The sequence below is a fragment of the Diabrotica virgifera genome, chromosome 6 (assembly GCF_917563875.1).
Source record: "Diabrotica virgifera virgifera chromosome 6, PGI_DIABVI_V3a".
Lineage (NCBI taxonomy): Eukaryota > Metazoa > Arthropoda > Insecta > Coleoptera > Chrysomelidae > Diabrotica > Diabrotica virgifera.
Window position 1 is genome coordinate 11,593,052 of NC_065448.1, and position 19,429 is coordinate 11,612,480.

The 19,429-nt window shown below is 32.7% G+C and overlaps 1 protein-coding gene across 7 annotated transcripts in view; it reads right to left on the reverse strand.

Moving 5' to 3' along the window:
• Positions 1-1,213: 1,213 nt before the first annotated feature.
• LOC114332415 (uncharacterized) overlaps positions 1,214-19,429 on the reverse strand; it is a 434,915-nt gene continuing 416,699 nt past the window's right edge. For 6 of the 7 annotated variants that reach the window (XM_050653305.1, XM_050653301.1, XM_050653303.1 and 3 more), the window contains one exon: positions 12,006-16,862. In XM_050653305.1, the coding sequence (XP_050509262.1) occupies positions 15,001-16,862 (1,862 nt within the window). In that variant the 3' untranslated portion in view covers positions 12,006-15,000. Of the gene's footprint in view, positions 5,831-12,005; positions 16,863-19,429 lie in introns of those variants that run through there. The other variant, XM_050653300.1, reaches the window with a different exon arrangement.

Here is a 19,429-nt window from a genome sequence, read left to right on the forward strand (position 1 = left end):
GTTTCTGCTCTTCTGATACAAAATCGTAAAAGTTGACGAATTTTAAGCGATTCTTTAACATCTGAACATTTCTTTGACTAATCCTTTTGCGTTTCTGCTCTCCTGATACAAAATCGTAAAAATTGACGAATTTTAAGCGATTCTTCAAGTCTGAACATTTCATGGACTACCTTTTTGCGGTTCCGCTCTCCTGATACAAAATCGTCGAATTTTAAACGATTCTTAAGTCGTGAACATTTTATGGACTAACCTTTTTGAGTTTCTGCTTTCCTGATACGAAATCGTAAAAATGATCAAATTTTAAGCGATTATTCAAGTCCTGAACATTTTATGGACTAATCCCTTCGCGTTTCTGATCTCCGGATACAAAATAGTACAAATTGTCGAATTTTAAGCGCAGTGAACATTTTATGGACTAACCCTTTTGCGTTTCTGCTTTCCTGATACGAAATCGTAAAAATGATCAAATTTTAAGCGATTATTCGAGTCCTGAACATTTTATGGCATAATTCTTTCGCGTTTCTGCTCTCCGGATACAAAATAGTAAAAATTGTCGAATTTTAAATGATTCTTCAAGTTCTGAACATTTTATGGACTAACCCTTTTGAGTTCCTGCTCATCTGATACAAAATCGTAAGAATTGTCGAATTTTAAGCGATTCTTTAAGTCCTGAACATTGTATGGACTAACCATTTGTCGTTTCTGCTCTGCCGATACAAAATCGTAAAAATTGTCGAATTGAAAAATCGCTTAAAATCCTGAACATTTTATGGACTAACCCTTGTCATTTCTACTCTCCCGATACAAAATCGTAAAAATTGTCGAATTTTAAGCGATTCTTCAAGTCCTGAACATTGTATGGACCAACCCTTTGGCTTTTCTGTTCTCCCAATACAAAATCGTAAACATTTTTAAATTTTAAGCGATTCTTTAAGTTCTGAAGATTTCATGGACCTGTTCCGTTTCTGTTCTCCTGATACAAAATCTTAAAAATTGTCGAAATTTTAGATGTTTCTGGTTCCGAATGTTACATGAGCTCCCTTTGCGTTTCTGCCCTCCTAATACAGAATATGAATATGTAATTGTTAAAATTTATGAAATGTCGTCTGAACGTTCGTCTGAAAATTTTCACTTTCCATTGGTATGTTTATCTTCTTCTTTCACATAGTTGGAACAGATAAATTTTAGGACCAGGTAAAATAAAAACAAAATACTGTATTCAATATATATTTTCTGTAATATACACCTTTTAACAATAATAAACGTTTATTCAAATATCCATACAAATTCTCTATACATGTAATATACAAATAGATTATTTATACTTGTGAAAAATCAACGACAAATATTATAAATAGTAACAAAAATGCATACGTAACTTTAATTTCATAGTACGTGAGGTCAAACTATTTGGGCAACTGGCAAAAGGGGAGAAAATCCAAGATATAAATCCATATGTTGAGACCATGAAATGTTGATATGTGTACATGAGGGTCCTAATCAGCTTGACGCGTCTCTCGAACCGGATGTGAAGTAATAATTTTTTGAAAAAGGATCTAGCGACTATTATAATGTTATTATTGGGGATTGCATAATTATACCGGGTGTCCACTTATATTTTCCCCCATTTTAACTGCCTATAATTTCTAAACGGCTTAAGATAGAAAAATGCGATTTTCGCTGAAATGTTTTATTGTAGTTAAAGTTTTGTCTGAATGTATTGATTTTTTTATAACACTTTCAAATACGAAAAAAAAATGGCGGATTTTTGGAAAAAACGTTGTTGACTTTTTTTTAATGGACTACACTATATTTTTTGTAAATTGAAAAAAAAGGTCATTCACCTATGTAGCGATATAAAGTTTTTCAAAATCGGTTGTCAAATCACTGATTAATTAATTTTTAAAATGAGCGGTGCAACGTGGATATCACAGACCTAATAAGCAAAATGATATTATGTTATGTGATTTCCACATTGCATCTCTCATTTTAAAAATTATTAGCTCAGTCATTTGACAACCGATTTTAAAAAATTTTATATCGCTGGATAGGTAAATCACCGTTTTTTCAAGCTACAAAAAAATATACTGGGTGTTTCAATAAAAAAAGTCAACATTTTTTTTCAAAAAGCCGCCATTTTTTATTTACAAGCGATATAAAAAATGGTCATTTACCTAAAAACTTGAAAAAACGACCATTTACCTATCAAACGATATAAATCTTTTTAAAATCGGTTGCCAAATGACTGAGGAATTAATTTTTAAAATGAGAGATGCAATGTGGAAATCACATATTATGTTATGTGATATCCACGTGCACCTCTCATTTTAAAAATTAATTACTCAGTGATTTGACAACCGACTTTGAAAAACTTTATATCGCTGGATAGGTAAATGACCTTTCTTTCAATTTACAAAAAAATATACTGGGTGTTCCATTAAAAAAAAGCCGTTTTTTTCAAAAATCCGCCATTTTTCTTTTCGTATTTGAAAGCGATATAAAAAATTCAATCCATTCAGACAAAACTTTTACTAAAATAAAACATTTCAGCGAAAACCGCATATATCTTGAGCGGTTTAGAAGTTATAGGCAGTTAAAATGGGGAAAAATATAAGTGGACACACGGTATTTCGAGAGGCGAGTTGAATTACGACAGTGAATATACGAAAAACTGAGAGAAATTGACCTGACTTCCGTCCAGGACGTCATGAGGACATCAGAAGAAATTTGCGTCTAGTAGAGCAGAATGGGCTACTCTACATAATTAAATAGTATAGTTTAGTACGTTGATTTGTAATTTAAGATAGGTTACTGTTTAAATAAAATAAATTTTTGCATAAAAAATTCGATAAATATTTAAAACTTTTAAGACATACGTTATGTGGACATTTCCACAGGACGAAATGAAGATATTGGTTGCATGGGCAACTGGAAAGAATGTTCTTGGACCATCGGAAGCAGAGTTGATTATGAGAAAGGCCATCAGATGAAGAAAAGAACATAATAAGTTAAAAAATATTCCTTTATACGCCAAATTTGGCTCTCTTGGTTGTTTCCCTCGCTACATATTTAATATTTTTTATTCGCTTCTATTTTGCCAATACCGAATATTTTGCAAAAATTCATATTTTTGTACAGCATTTTGGACTTAAATAGAAAGTTTCTGAAAATTTTGAAAATTTTCTGAAAATTCTGAAAATTTTCTGAAAATTCTAGAAATTTTTTAAAAATTCTGAAATATTTCTAAAAATTTCAGTAGAAAATACTGCATAAAAATACGAATATTTCTCTGTATACAAGTATAAATAACACGGTTTTGCTTTCACGGAAAACAGTGGTGAAAAATGTTTTCACCTTTAACTGAAATGTGATATATTATAATAATACAGGCTTGAAATTAGTTTCCACCGAATTCCCAATAGGAACAAAATCGTACATTTCTTTAAAAGACTGAATAAATAACACATCGACAGAAGTAAATATAATAAAAAGTTCTGTGCAGAATTAAAACATTAACTAAACATTTGATTTTTTGTAAGTTTCAAAATATTTCACTAATTATTTTGCTGAGGGGGTAATAAATCGCAAATTAAAGCGTAATGTATGAAAAAGAAAACATGCAAAACTTGACGTAGAAAACGATATTGAAAGCAAGAAAAATGAAAAAATAATTTTGCTTATGCAATAAAAGATAAGATGAAATCAGCAATATACGGTTCAGCTTGGTCAAGAACCACAAAATTTTGGAAATGGTGGGGTACAAGGGGTACCCCCGTTAAGATATGCAATTTTAGCCAGCTACCCCTCTCGCTATAACGCCAGAAACGTCATTTTTTTTATCAAAAACAATTGAAAATCGAGTTTCTCTCATGTTTTAAGAAATCTCTAGGTTCTCTGAATATGGGAAATACATCGTCTCAGTTTATTTTATAACATTTTTGAAAACATGTTATTTATTGATATAGAAAGGTAAAAAAGTTGGGTAAATCTAGAAAAAAAACTCTTGAAAACCTGGTTTTCGTTTAAACGATGGTTATATTTCCTTCTTTGAGGCCTGAAAATATTTTCATCACATATTTGTTTAATATGAATTGCAAACGCATTCGAAACTTTGAAAGAACATGTTTTTTTGGTGTTTAATAAAGGTGTTTCGCCAATTTTTGAATTTTCTAAAGGACTCAGTTACTTCAAATTGTATATAACCTATAAAAATATTGATTTGATATATTTTTAAAGTCTATAGGCAGTCTTATTTTTAGTCACATAGAACGTAAGATATGAAAAAATTGAATTCTGTGAGTGAGAGCACATTGCTCATCTTAACGGAGGTTACTCTTTGGAAGCTACTAAGGCTTATTTTGTACAAAAATAAAATTTTTTAGGGTCTTACTGAGGCGCTTAACTCATGACACTCTGGTTATGAGATCAATGTCTTTGCATAGCTACTAGTTTCGTCGAAAATGACATATCTATCACCATAGGGAACATAATCAATCGAACAAACGAAAAATCCCCCAAAAACTTAAAGATTGTTCATGAAATAAATGGTTCCATGATGGACTTCATAGAAGTCCATAAACATAGTAGAACAAAGTGATAAAAAGTTTTGTTAATGTGTTAATTAAGCTCATGAGCTTGGTTTTGTTAATAAGAAAGAGGTATATTTTATCAAGTGTTCTTAAACACCTACCAAAATACATTAAACCAACCAATTGTACCTCAACAAGTTTTTGATTCCACATCTAAAGTCTTGTAAATCACGTAAAAACTGTCAAAAACACAGAAAAATAATGTATTTGCACCTATAATAATTTTTTTACAAATAAAATAATAAATTTTAGAAAATTTTATAGATGCAACAAGTGTAACTGTAAGAAAAATGAAGAGAATTATGAAGTGAGAAGTTTGACAGATTGACAAATTTGTGACAGTCAAGAAATTCACGTTTTTGCAAAATCGATTTGGAAAAATCATTTTAGAAAGTCGAACGTACAGGAAATTGTGTAAAAGAGATGCATAAGATAGTACAGGTGATACACAGATTCGAATGCGAATGAGACACCTTCATTGGATAGTCCACCAGTGGAAGAAGGAATTCTTCTTAGAAGAATCCAAGATTTTATTGCACACAGAGCACTAGAATAAACTAAAAGGTTTTTAAAAAGACCTAATGTAGGCCATAATATTTGATTTTCCGGAAGAATATGAATAGATCAATAGAATTCAGGACATTTTTAGTAGGCTATTCCGATACTGAGTTTTTCCTTTTTTTATTTTGTTCTACAATGTAGCTTCGTCGTTTGATGAAATGTGACACTTGTAAAAATATATCTTCTATCCTTTAAAACTAATCACAATAATAAAACAGAAAGATCTATTAACCATGAAAATATCGTCGTAAAAACAACAAACAGTTATGTACCAAATGGCGCGTAAATAATCGTAGAACTGTATTATACCAAATAACTTTTAATGGTGATGCTACTGTTATATAGAGATGGCACTTATGAAATGACCGTTCCATAGGAACGAGACTGATATTTTTAGTAAAATTGCAATAGAATGAAAGTTCAATAAGTACATTACTGTTTGTCGTCAATACCATGATGACACTAACGTCAACTCAACACCGAACCACCCATAACATTAAGAAAGCACAGATGACGTGTGTGGGGGTGTACGTAAGCGAGTTATTCTTTGAGCTGGCTTCAAAGCACACCGAACATCAGTCTAATGAGTGTGAAAAGGTAGGTAATACATAACACGATAACATCTTACACACCGATAAGTACGGAATATGATTCGTGAAGCCTCCACCAATGAACTTATACTGAAAAAAATAAATGAACTTTAGGATGACATTACAGTAAAGCTTCGCTTATATTAGTAGCAAAAATTTATGGGAATTCATGACCATGTTGTTAAAACCATGTGACAACAGCGCTTTTTAGCGTGTACAAATAAACTTTAGGAAAAGTCAAACAATAAGGAATACACGTAATTTTCCCCTCGTTGCCATATTCTAAATTTGAAAAAATATATAGGGAATAATCAGATTTTTTGACATGCCATTACTATTACAACGAGCATTTCATTGGCTAGAATTAGTGACGAGTTTATACAGGGTGTCTGCGTAACTTGGAACCATATGGGAAACTTTTTTAATATCAATTTTACGAAAAAAGTCATTCTTTATAAAGTGCACTGCATAGTCTAAAACCTAAGATGCAATCATCGTCAACAGTATACGAGGTATATAAAAAAATATGAATTTCACTCAAGAGCAAACTACCTTTATATTTCAAAATATCAAAAAATTTTATTATGAAAAGTTATTTGTAATTAAAAACCATATTTAAACATGCAATAACAGCCTTCTACTTAAAAAAAATTCTGAAATTTTCCTAAATTACCGATTCCGAACATCATTTTTATTTATTAGACATGTAATAACTCTTTTATTAATAATTTTAGGAAAAAAAGTTATTCTTCATAAAAATCTGTACATGGTCTAAACCTCAAGATGCAACCATCAGTTATCCAAGTTTGTTAATTTTATACGAGGTGTGTCAAATACTATGAATTTAGAAAGAATTTAGAAATTCATATTATTTGACTCACCTCGTATAAAATTAACAAACTTGGATAACTGATGGTTGTTGTATCTTAAGGTTTAGAGCATGCACAGAGTTTTATGAAGAATAACTTTTTTTCCTAAAATTATTAATAAAAGAGTTATTACATGTCTAATAAATAAAAATGATGTTCGTAATCGGTAATTTAGGAAAATTTCAGATTTTTTTTTTCAAGTAGAAGGCTGTTATTGCATATTTGAATATGGTTTTTAATTACAAATAACTTTTCATAATAAAATTTTTTGATATTTTGAAATATAAAGGTAGTTTGCTCTTGAACGAAATTCATATTTTTTGACACACCTCGTATACTGTTGACAAAATTTGATATCTGATGATTGCATCTTAGGTTTTAGACTATGCAGAGCACTTTATAAAGAATGACTTTTTTTCGTAAAATTGATATTAAAAAAGTTTCCCATATGGTTCCAAATTACGCAGACACCCTGTATGACATCATTATTATATTTGGTGTGCTTGTAAATGGTAACTGACCTCTGTCATAATATTGGAGGTTAAATATAATGTCAAGTTATTGTTTTCAAATTATATTTTATTTATTTAGTTTATATTTTAACGACAGTTTATTTTATAACCAACTTCACTTTCCCTTCCCTATCCTTGATTGGTCGAGTAGGTTTGTAATAGTCTTGTTGTATGGCAGGTTTAGATATTCGTTAATTTTAAGAACTGTTGCTGGCTAAAAGGGCACAGCTACCAAAGGCAATAAAAGAAGAAGCAAAAAAAATAAACAAAAATATACTTATAGTAAATATAGTTGTTTCACACTTAAAGACAAAGAGAAACAGTGTAGCCGGTAGCTGCTTTGATATGATTTTTATTTGGCAACAGCGCTTTCCTGTTAAATTGACGGTAGCGAAAAAACTAATATATGAGGAAAAATTTGTTAAATTTGTTTGCCATCAAGCTTGTATTGGTGGGTAATGATGTCATTAAATCTATGACGTACATTCCTAATTGTTTGACTTTAAGTTTACTTTAGTTGTGGTGTGTGTAATAGCAGATACAGCTTAAAAACGTCTCAAAAAGACCATAATTTGATCAGTTACACATGTATTTTTATTTTTTCATTTGTTACCACCTTAAAAAGGATAAATAAATAAATATTGACAACATTGTTCATGTTCCTCAGACGTTATTTTGGCTCTCTGAGTGTTACCATACCAAGTTTAAGTATCAGGTAATATGTTCAAGATTATTCTGTTCGTTTAAAATGTTAACTGACGTACCTTTTGTTAGCGGTTTCTACTGAGATTCTAATTACTTTCCCCCTGCCTTATATTAATTTTATCCGAACAATAACTTTACTACCATGAAAAAAACCGAACACATACTATAAACATCAAAGCTATGAAAGTCTCCGAAAGATAACGTCAGCGAAGAAATTTAAAGAAAAATAGTGCTTGCCAATAAGTGTTACTATGGCTAGAGAAGACAGATGGCCTCAAAACCAACCACAAAAATTAACGGACTGGAAACGTGGTCACTTACACAGACAAGGACCAAGAACTACTTACAAACGTTTCGGCCGAAAAATCCTAAGAAGAATATATAATCAAAGAGGAAGGTTTGTGGTGCAGATGTTGCAACTTTGAGTTGTAAAGAAGTTTCTGAGAACCTGACGTTGTAAAATTCATTCAGGTAGGACACCTTAGATGAATTGGGTATGTAATCAGACGAAAGGAAGATGCAACAGACAGTCAGAAAAGTTTTTGACCGAAGAGGACCGATTGGACAACGAGCCAGACGAATACCGAGATTTAGGTATCAAGACAATTTAGGGGACGATTTATGATGGTGTATCTATTAGAGTTAGAGCATGGAGAAGTTCAGAGATAACGGTGAATTAAGGATTGTTCTAAAGAAGGCTTTGGCTCATATTGAACTGTGATGCCACTGATGAAGATGATATGAAAGTGTCCAGGACAAATGTGAAGCACAATTTTCATTTCTGATCTTGGTGCTAAGAAAATATGGTCAAACAACCTCAGCAGCACAGATAAAAGACACTATGACTTGATAAATGGAGGACAGTCTTCCAGGATTTTAATAAATTAGGACTCTTACATGAATATGTCATCAATGGTAGGTCCAAGGGCAGAAAACATATGCCCTATCATATACACACAAACATACAGTGAGGACGTTCGAGTTGGAATAAATTCATTATCTCGAGAATGGATGAATTTGAAGAGAAATCCTGAGACAGGTCAATTTTTATTTTTAAATTATGACTTTTTGGCATATATATCATACTAGTGACGCCATCCATCCGGGCGTGATGACGTAATCGATGATTTTTTAAAATGAGAGTGGGGTTGTGTGATAGCTCATTTGAAAGGTTATTTAATTCTCTATTTCGTAATATAAACATTAACATAATTATTTATACAGTGTGTACAAAAAAATTTAGTTTATTAAATTAATTTACACAAAAAGAAGAATGTAAGCAATTTATTTAATTCAAAATACATTTTCCTGCTGTCATAAAAACAGATAATGGGTGCGTTCGGACGATCACAGCGGCTGGACAGCTGAGTCAGCAGTAGCTGTCAGACGTCACCGCTGGAAGCCAGCCGCTAAGAGATTTACTAAGCTTTCCCTATCACGGCTGGATACAACCACTCAGCCGATTTCTGCTGACCGCCAGCCGCTATGGTCGTCCGAACGCACCCAATATTGTTTATTTCACAAATGTTCAAACTGCTAAGAGACAGGTGGGTGGCAGTATTAACACTGAATTTAAGCGAAAAACAATGTTTATTTGTGAAATAAACAGTTCTTTCTGTTTTCTGACAGCACTCAAATGCATTTTGTAATAAATGAATTACATACATTCTTCTTTTTATCTCGATTAATTTAATTCAAAAAAATTTTTTTTGGACTCGGTATAAATAATGATGTTAAAGTTTATATTACTGAATAGATAATTAAATAACCTTTCAAATGAGCTATCATACGACCCCTGCTCTCATTTAAAAAATCATCGATTACGTCATCACGCCCAGATGGATGACGTCGCTAGTATGACGTTTATGCCAAAAAGTCATAATTTAAAAATAAAAATCGACCTATCTCAGGATTTCTCTCCAAATTCGCCCCTTCTCGAGATAATGAATTTATTCCAACTCAAACGTCCTCACTGTATGTGTATACAGTGATGAGCGCGCTAATAACCGGCAAAATAGCACAAAAGATGGAAAACATATTAACTTGTGAGATAAAAAGAAATAAAACTAATAGAGCTGTTAAATTTAGCGATAGTAACATATAAATTGACATTATTTTGATTGTTTCCCACCTTTAGACGTATCAGAGAAGTATGTCAACTAAAACTGTCACTGTGACAGTGGCATTTCTCAAACTCGTCCGATACGTTTAAAGGTGGAAAACAATCAATATAATATCAATTAATAAGTTACTATCGCTAAATTTAACACCTCTTCTTGGTTTATCTCTTTTTATCTAACAATTTAATATGTTTTCCATCTTTTGCGTTATTTTGCCGGTTATTAGTGCGCTCATCACTGTATGTGTAATTTGGTTGCTACTCTATATGAACAACATTTATGCCTAGTTGCACCAACAGATCTTAAGCTCAAGCTTAACTAAGCTCTACTTATAGATAGGGCCTCCTTGAGTATCACTTACGTTGCACCATAATTTTAGATTCTTACCTTATTATCAATTATATCTATTATTACATTATAGGTCTGGATCCCGCGTATGAAAAAAAGTTGATTAATAGCAAGCTGAAAATTTGTTAATAGCTTAAGGGTGTCTAGTCGGACAAACTTTGATATATGGGAGCACTGGAACAGGGGAAGTTTTAATTGTGGAACAGGTTAAAAATTTGGAACGGTCAGACCACGAAAACGGCACATGTATTTTGTCCGACAGAACAGACTTAAACTCTTCGAAAAGAGATTAAACTTTCATGCAAAAATCAGACTGCTATTTATCACCAAATGGGCTTTTTAATGAGTGGAACATGTAGAATATGTCAAATGCCAGGAATGATGACAGGTGATAAATAGCAGTCTGATTTTTGCATGAGAGTTTAATCTCTGTTCGGAGAGTTTAAGTCTGTTCTGTCGGACAAAATAAATGTGCCGTTTTCGTGGTGTGACCGTTCCAAATTTTTAACCTGTTCCACAATTAAAACTGCCCCTGTTCCAGTGTTCCCATATATCAAAGTTTATCCGACTAGACACCCTTAAGCTATTAACAAATTTTCAGCTTGCTATTAATTAACTTTTTTTTTCATACGCGGGATCCAGACCTGTTATGGTATTCTTATTGTGATATATTATAATTATATTATATTAATTCTTATGATATTCTCGACTTAAGCTTAAGATCTATTGGAGCAACCGGGCATAAATGACAAATTTATTTAATATTGCGTAAAAATATGAAGAAAAAGTTGGATATGGAGTAAGTCTTTGTGGGTTTTATCTGTTTTATGTTTCACAAGTTTCTTACTATTGGCTGTTTCAAACGCGTGGGTGCTCTCTTTTTATTTCAATTCAAAAGCAACAACTGAACATATAGCTCATGAATTCTCATACAATTTTTGTTTTACCTAAGTCGACTGATTTTTAAACAAATGTCTGTGTTATTCACTTTTTTGGATGTTTCTCGTTTAAATATATTTGAAACTAAACATAAAAAAACTTGTAAGAAATTACGTAAAAAAATCTCTAATCCTTACAAATGACGATAAAAAAGTAGGAAGTAATATTAACTTTTTTCTTACTAGGAATAATCACACCCGTATACTATTTGTACACAATATAATATTGTTAATATACGTACTTTTCGACTAGCCCTGGTATACTAAAAGCCATTCATTGGACTTCTAACCATCTACAGTTATAAAAGTCGTATTTTGAGATCAAAAGTCTTAAATCATCTTTAGATACATATTGAAGAATGTCTAGATACTTACCTCATAAGAACAGACCAAATGAATTCACAAAAAAGACGAAACATAATTAAATTGTGTCCATCATTTTCAGATATATTTCTAAAAGCAGGATAGCCTCTGACATTTACTTGCAATGTCAGACAGACCATAAAAAATACGTAGTAAAGTAAAGTTCGTAGACATTCTAGATCTTATAGATATTCTAGTGACTGCGCCAATTATAATTTTTTTTCTGTTATTATTTCGTATTTTCAGAATAAATTAATTTTTAAAGTGTCAAAGCGAGCTTAGCTCCTTGTGGTTCTTTCAAAAGTTTATTTGAGGTGTACTAAATAGCAGTTTATTTAGAATTTTTACTATAAAATTAATACTTACGGCTTCTTGGATACACTAAAATATATTTATGGGTATTAAATATATTTCTGTTTTATCTTTTCAAGAAACTTTATTAAAAATAGCCGACATAGGTATACATGCACAAGTTCTATCATTATTACTACAGTATTAGTTATCAGACAGCTTTAGTAATCATTTAGAAGGAATTGAGTGGATGACCTTAGAACAATTAAATAACTTGAACTTACAGATGCTAACTCAATGTTGTATAAAATCTAGAAAAAATTATTTTATAAACGATGAAGATTGTTTTTGTTCAAAAATATTGTATATATTTTAAAATCGATCAAAATACAACACCAAAATAGAATCGCTCATTAGAGTTTAAAGGACCAATATGGACAAAGAAAGGATCTGGACATCTTCGCGTGCAAAACTTTTTACATGAGTCATTTTCACCAAGAAAAAGGTGAGGGTGTGTAATTAAGGAAAGAATACGTAAAATAAAGAGGTTATTTTAAAATCCTGACATGCAAATCTAGGGGACGGACAAATAGGAAGAAAAGCAGAAAATAGTAAGAAAACATCAAGTTACAAAGACGATCAGCTCTGAATTAGCTGATCTGATGAGTGTATCACTGCGCATGATCTTGGGATTCACAATTTGAAGCACCAAATCCCAAAAAGATCCGAGTCATTATCAATACATATTATACAGTATCAGCGCAGCCTTATATTTTGTCTTCATTTCACTTTGTATACTGTGTACTACAGATTATTAACTCACGGTCTATATTATGATTAGATCTAGTGACAAACAACCTTTAAAGCCACTCAAATCCTTCTAAACTCAATATTGAGAAGCAAATTAGTGATACAAAACAAAAACCATTCAATATGTATATGAATATATACAATAACATTTCCTAACACTACTACTGAGGCACTATGTACAAAAAGGATGTCTTAACATGACAAGCCAAATTATTTGAAGCAAAAATATAATATAGAAGATAATTTATGACCCGCCAAAGTGTTTCTTTCATATTTATTCTTTCAAACTTTGTATTTACAATAGGGAACTTGTATAAAATATTTTGATAGTTGCTATTTCTGATTAATGTTTGAGTGTTTTTGTTAAGACATAAATATTATTACAATAACATACGATAAATGACATTATAAAATATAATGATGTGACGTCAAAAGTGTTCGCGCGCTTTTTGGGTCGTTTGAAATGGTTTAAATACCCAGAAGATTTTAAATTTGTACTTCTAAGTTGTTATGAATTTTTGAGGCGTGAAATTTTGGAAATCTCATTTTAAAACAAAACTGAATATTATTACCTATATAATAAGTTCCCTATTCAATATATTTATTCCAAACCAGTTAGTTTTAACAAGTTCAAAGATTATTCATGGTCCTTCTAGCCGGATCATAAGTAAAAATATAGAATATTAAATATAGAATAACATCTATGTTAAATAGTAAAACAAAATATTTAAACAAATACTAAATACTTCTCCAAATAGTAAATTGTACAGTAACAGTAAGTGTACGTGTTTTATTGTCAAAAAATAAATTATCATGCGTAATTTTTTAGCATTTATAGTTAGATACCAAAGATTTAAGCCAGTCATGGTAAGACACCCCTATATAATAGCTTATAATAAAACTCAAATTAAAAATATATAGACAATGTTGAGTATATGTACTAATATTCAAATCTATAATATATAGTTATCGTACTATAAACAAAGAAGTTTTCAGTCTATTATATAAAATATGCTACAGTTAAATAATGCAGTACACTTGGATGATGATATCTTGTGACACTAGGTCTCTTGTCTTTAGGCACATAACTTAAGTTTTAAAATGCATAATTTCTCTAAAAAAATCGATGAGTGAAATTATATAAAAGCTAAAAGCTATAGTAGTGCTATGACTGGTGGTAAATCTCTCAAACAAATGAATGATTGCTAACAATGATAACAGCTATTTTATCTGCAATAGAAACTGAGTATTTAAAAAGCTGACATAATTTCGAACATTAAGATTGATTCATTGCAGTGTCATTCCAAATGTCACACATAATGATTTGTCAAACAAATTGATGTGTACTCAAATGTTAAACGTGAAGAGCTATATTAAAACAAGAATCTATAATACTAAAATAGATCTGGATAAAGCTATAAAGAATATGAACCTTTCAGAGAAATGAAGTTTGGTTATCAAAATGATAATTAAAAGATTATTTTATTTGCAGTACAAACTCTGAGTAAAATGCTAAAATCATTTTGAAAGCTATAAACTTGATTTATTGATGAGTTTAATGAGTAAAATGATTTTTTCTTGATAATCAAAAGTTCTGAGTAAAAAAGCTAAACTCATTTTCATAAATATAAAATTGATTTATTTATAAGTTAAACAAGTAAAAATGAATTGTTCTTGATAAGTGTTAAGATTTTATTTGAAGTAAAAATTATGAGCAAAACGCTAAGATCATTGTGAAAACTATAAAATTGGTTTTATAAGTATGAGTAAAATTATTTTTTCTCGATAAGTTAATATTTGATCTGAAGTAAAAATTATGAGTAACACGATAAAATGATTTTGATTACTATAAAATTGATTTATTTACGGATTGACTGGGTAAAATGATTTGATGTTTTCTTGTCTGCTAGCTTCTTTATTAAAACGTAGTACTATCACATTTGAACTTGTTTCACGACTAAACTGTTTTGAAGTGATAAAAAACAAGTTCTAATGCATCTAATGCATTGTGTCACCAATAATGTTAACATTTCATACTAATATAGGAAAATAACTTTATTAAAACTCGGGAGAATTAAAAAGAATACTGTTTTGTGGTATGTTAAACTATACGGAGAAAAATGATTCCGTAGTATATACTTAGTGTACTATATTTTATTTAACTGTAGACTATATTAGCAACTGAGCACATCTTTCAAATCTCTATACTAAGCTACAGAGAAAGACATAAATATCAAAAGACCTATCACTACATAAAGTCCATGCTTTAAAGAACAATTACACTCCAAACAAAAATAATCTACTTTAACGGAAAGTATTATTATTATTACCTTGATCGAAACAACTTGGGTTGATCAAACTGATCAGTTCGTTCTCAGTCAAGGAGGTAAAACTTTGTGGTATCATTCTGTCAACGTTCTGAGTCCTGTCGGCTTGTGTCGTCGGTACCATTTCCTTGACAGGAATACTCACGGATCCAAAGGACTGCGTGAACGTCTCGGCTTGTGTCGTTAATTGACTTGTACTAGCAGGTAAGTTGGTCCCCAAGTCGCTGAGTTTCTTCTGCGTTTGGAGGAGATCGACTGCCGCGTTCAGTAGCACGGCGTTCTCAGGCCCAGTGGTCAAAGCTGCGGCAATCTCTACGGGCTGAGGAGTGCTGAGAAGCGATTGCTGCGGAGAAGTGCTACTGAGCAGCGCTTGTTCAACGGCAGTGGTAGTTTGGCATAAGCTCATGTTGGGGGAGGGGGCCATAAGTGTTTCTGGAGGTATAGCACTTGAGCTGCGGCACATCAAGCTCGGGGAAATTTGGGAATTCAGAATAACTTCTGAGGTGAGATTGGGCGATGGATTCGACAGTTCAGCTGGTCCCAGGGAGGGGGTCGTCATGGTGGTGTTTATCATAGCAGGCACCATGAGACTAGCTTGGGAATTGAGCATTACATCGTGCGTGGGAATCATCACCTCTGGAGGAGCTGCTGTTACTAAGGAGGTCAAGTTATTTATGAGTATGCCTTTCGGCGAGGAATCTGCTCTGGTGGGGCTCAAATGTGACTCTACGGTCGAATTCACCAAAGCATCGAGCCTTTCTGTGTTTATCGGTGTAGGGACACTACGATCCATGGCAGTAGCTACTGTCGTTATGGCAGAGGAAGCCATAGCGTTTGTTTGCTCCGGTGGCGTCTGTTCAGGTACATCTGCGCTTTCTGATTTTGCAACAATATTCATTACTTCGTTCTGTGTTCTACTAGACATAAAAGGCCTTGCAGAGCTTGGAAACATCGGCTCCCTTAGATTCAGTACACCACAACTTTCCATGGTAGGAGGTTTTGGGTTAGGGAACATGCTACCTTCAGTGCTGATGATCTGGCTGATGTCGTTTTTCATTAACAACCCCGTTGGATTCGTTAAAGGTATCAACGACGGTTTAGCTTCAATTCTGCTTAAATAGTTTTCCACACTCTGAGCACTTTGGTTCGGTAATGGAGCTGAGGGATGCTCCATAATACCGAACGTCTGTAAAGCCGCTATAGAAGGTGCAGTCGTATTTACCAAATCAGCTACTGTAACCATTGGCATTTTCATACGCAAATCCATAACTTTTTCCATACTCGTGCTGTTCTGGTCAGTCAACATGGGAGTGGATGGCAGAACGTTACTACACGTACTACCTTCATTTATGGTAGACATATTTGAATCTCCACAGTCTAAAGAACTTTCGCAAATGTTCGTCACTCTACTCATGCAGCCTCCTCTTACTAAATCGATGCTATCTTCATTACCAACACTTATGTTCGAGTTTTCATTAATGTGACTCATCATGGAGTTCTCATTGATCATCGACATGTTAGAGTCACCATGATGAGCGTCTAAAGAACTCTCAGACATATGTCTGTATCTCTCTTGTTCTATAATAGAACCCTGGCTTGATTCGTCTATGTATTCTTGTTTCAAAGAGTGTAAAGGTGGAGAATGACTGTCGCTGGTGGATGGGAGGTTGATGGAAGGTCTCCTTGTCGAAATCGGCACCATGCTCGACTCAGGGGGCGGCATCATATCCAGATCTTGCTCTCTTTTACTGATGGACACGTTGGATTGCCAGAAGGTACTCTTGAAGAACGTAGGCGGCTGGTGGGGTGGAGGGGGAGGCGGCGCTGGTTCGTCCATAACTGAAAAGTATGAGAAAAATCATTTTTTACTGACACACGACTGTTGGATTCCTAAATTAATAGCTGCCGGCTCAGCCACTGTAAGAAAAGAGGGGGGCGTGCCACTCAAGCAATGGTTGCCTCAGAAATGTCAATGTTACAACAATAAATAAGTGATGTAGAGTTTCACGGTGAAGGCATTTAGTAAAAAAGTTAGAAATTAACATTTTATGAATGAATGACGATGGTCTTAGTCGATATTAGTAATTAATAAACAAACTGAATGCCTTTTAAAAGTAAATTGAACTTGAAAAACAGTTACTTTTAGCCAAGGCTTGATAGGCATGATCCACAATGTTGACGTTCCACACATCGTACTCAGAACCATCTAGAGCATGGTCTCATTCTCACCTCTCTCACCAAATCTTCCCAAAAACTGTTCTGTTTCTAATTTTAATGGGTTAAAAGGATTTTTTATGAAGTGTAAACATTTTTTGAGATAAGTTCTTGGGGCGTAATCGTATCTATGTGTAATAAGAAACCTCTCTACCCCTATCGATTTGTTTCGTGGTTAATTTAAACGTGGACTAATATACAGATTGTTTAGATTTCAATTATATATACACCCTTTAAATGGCAACACTGTACGCTACACGTAAACATTAGCAAGTGTGTTATAGTTGTAAGAGTATTCATTTCACCAGCAAAATACAGATTACTATTTTGTTTAGTTCTTGAATATTCTTGAACAATCTTTACTTGAAGATCGCTTGCATTATAGTACAGGTACAGCAATGTTGCCGATTTTAGCCCTTCCTTCAGTGTCTTATACCTAATCAAAAACTAAACAGTCTATATACATTATTTGATTTTATTTCTAGACTGTTAGTGTTTCTTTAGCAAGAATCATGAACTGATGAATTGTAAAATTAGTGCGTATATTCAAAAGTACTTATGTAATATCTGTCAGTCCCGTCCCTTGAAATTGAGATACTGCAATGAATATGAACCGTGGATTGTCAAGTTATCGGGAAAAATCTGAAAATTTCAATTGTTACATTTAATGTAACATGCTTGATTTGTCGTTAAATTTAATTTTAATTTCATCTTAATATTTCGAATTCTGGCCGAATTGATTTCGACAACAGACACTGCCTTTTATGGGAGTAACATTTTGATTTTAGAGTTGCCTGAATCTACGTTTGCAGAAAGGCGTTTTAAGCATTATACCTTTGTAAATCCTTTTTGTTGTGATAATGATTTTTGGTTTTTTCTCTTATAGGAAAAACACAGTTGGGTCAGAGGCAAATGCCCATATCCTAAGTTTTTCATGTAGACCTTTTAAGTTGCCTGAATGTTATTTTGGGGATCTCACCAGCGACTGGTTTGAATTTGGAGGTTTGGGTGGTTTTGCCTGATGAATATTTTGATGGTTTAAACAGATTGTTCCTGTATTGAATATGGTATGGCTGCTAATTTTTTGTCTGGTCCTTTTTCTCGGTAAATGGTTCAATATTTATTTAACGATCAAGATTGTAGTTAATCTAATAAAAATTTGATAAGATTTGTTAATTTCTCGGTCAAATTGTTTGACACAATTTTTGTTAGAATTTGGTTTTAAAACCTTAAAAATTAAATTAGATTTTTATAAATAAACTATTTATTTTTTAAGGTTGCTGTTTTATTCTTATCACATAACATTTAGTTTGTCCCAGGATGTATTTTGTTCAAGAGTGATCCATGAACCATAAATATATGTTTTTGCGTTTTGATATTGAATACTTGTTTAAATACCTGGAGGTATTCACAGGTTCATAAATGTATACCTGGCGCCCAGACAGAATATTTATTGGTTAGTGAATCCCTTTTGAACCTATGAAGAAAGAAGCAATTTCCCCAAGAGAATACTTCCCTTGGAAATTAAGGTTTTTCAATGAAGTTAACTCTTAGTAACCGGAACGTAGAATTTGAGTTGAGTTTTGATTTTTACCGTAACAATCACTGGTAAACATTTTTTACAGTAACAAATTGTTCCCGTTTGGGTACAATTGAAGACCCTGGTGCAAGAAAGGGATAAGTACCAAATTCTGCAAAAGCGAGATAGGTGCTTATTTAGGTTGAAAAAGTAACTGTTCTTGCCTGGCGCAAGTATAGGATATGTACAGGCAATAGATACTGAAATTATAAGAGAAAACTACTTATCTCCTGGTATGGTCTGGTGCAAGAACAGTATAAGAAATGTGTAACTTATCTCGTTCTTGCACCAAATTTTAAATTAATTTTTATATGTGTGTTATTCTGTCCCACTATTGCACCGGTGGCTTGCCGCGATTGGGTAAGGTACCGGTATCTGCACGAGCCACGAACGCGATCTAAGTCACGTAGTCACCGAGAAACTGTTGGAGAGTTAACATAGTGCTAGTGCGAGAGGTACGGTTTAGTAAAATATCGAGGATTTTTTTATTATTACTAGATCATAGGATATTATTATGAGTTCAAATAGTGAGGATGAACCATTTCAAAGTTCAGGCAGCGAGTTTCTGCCTTCGAATGATTCTGGTGCATCTGAAAATAATTTACATGAAGAG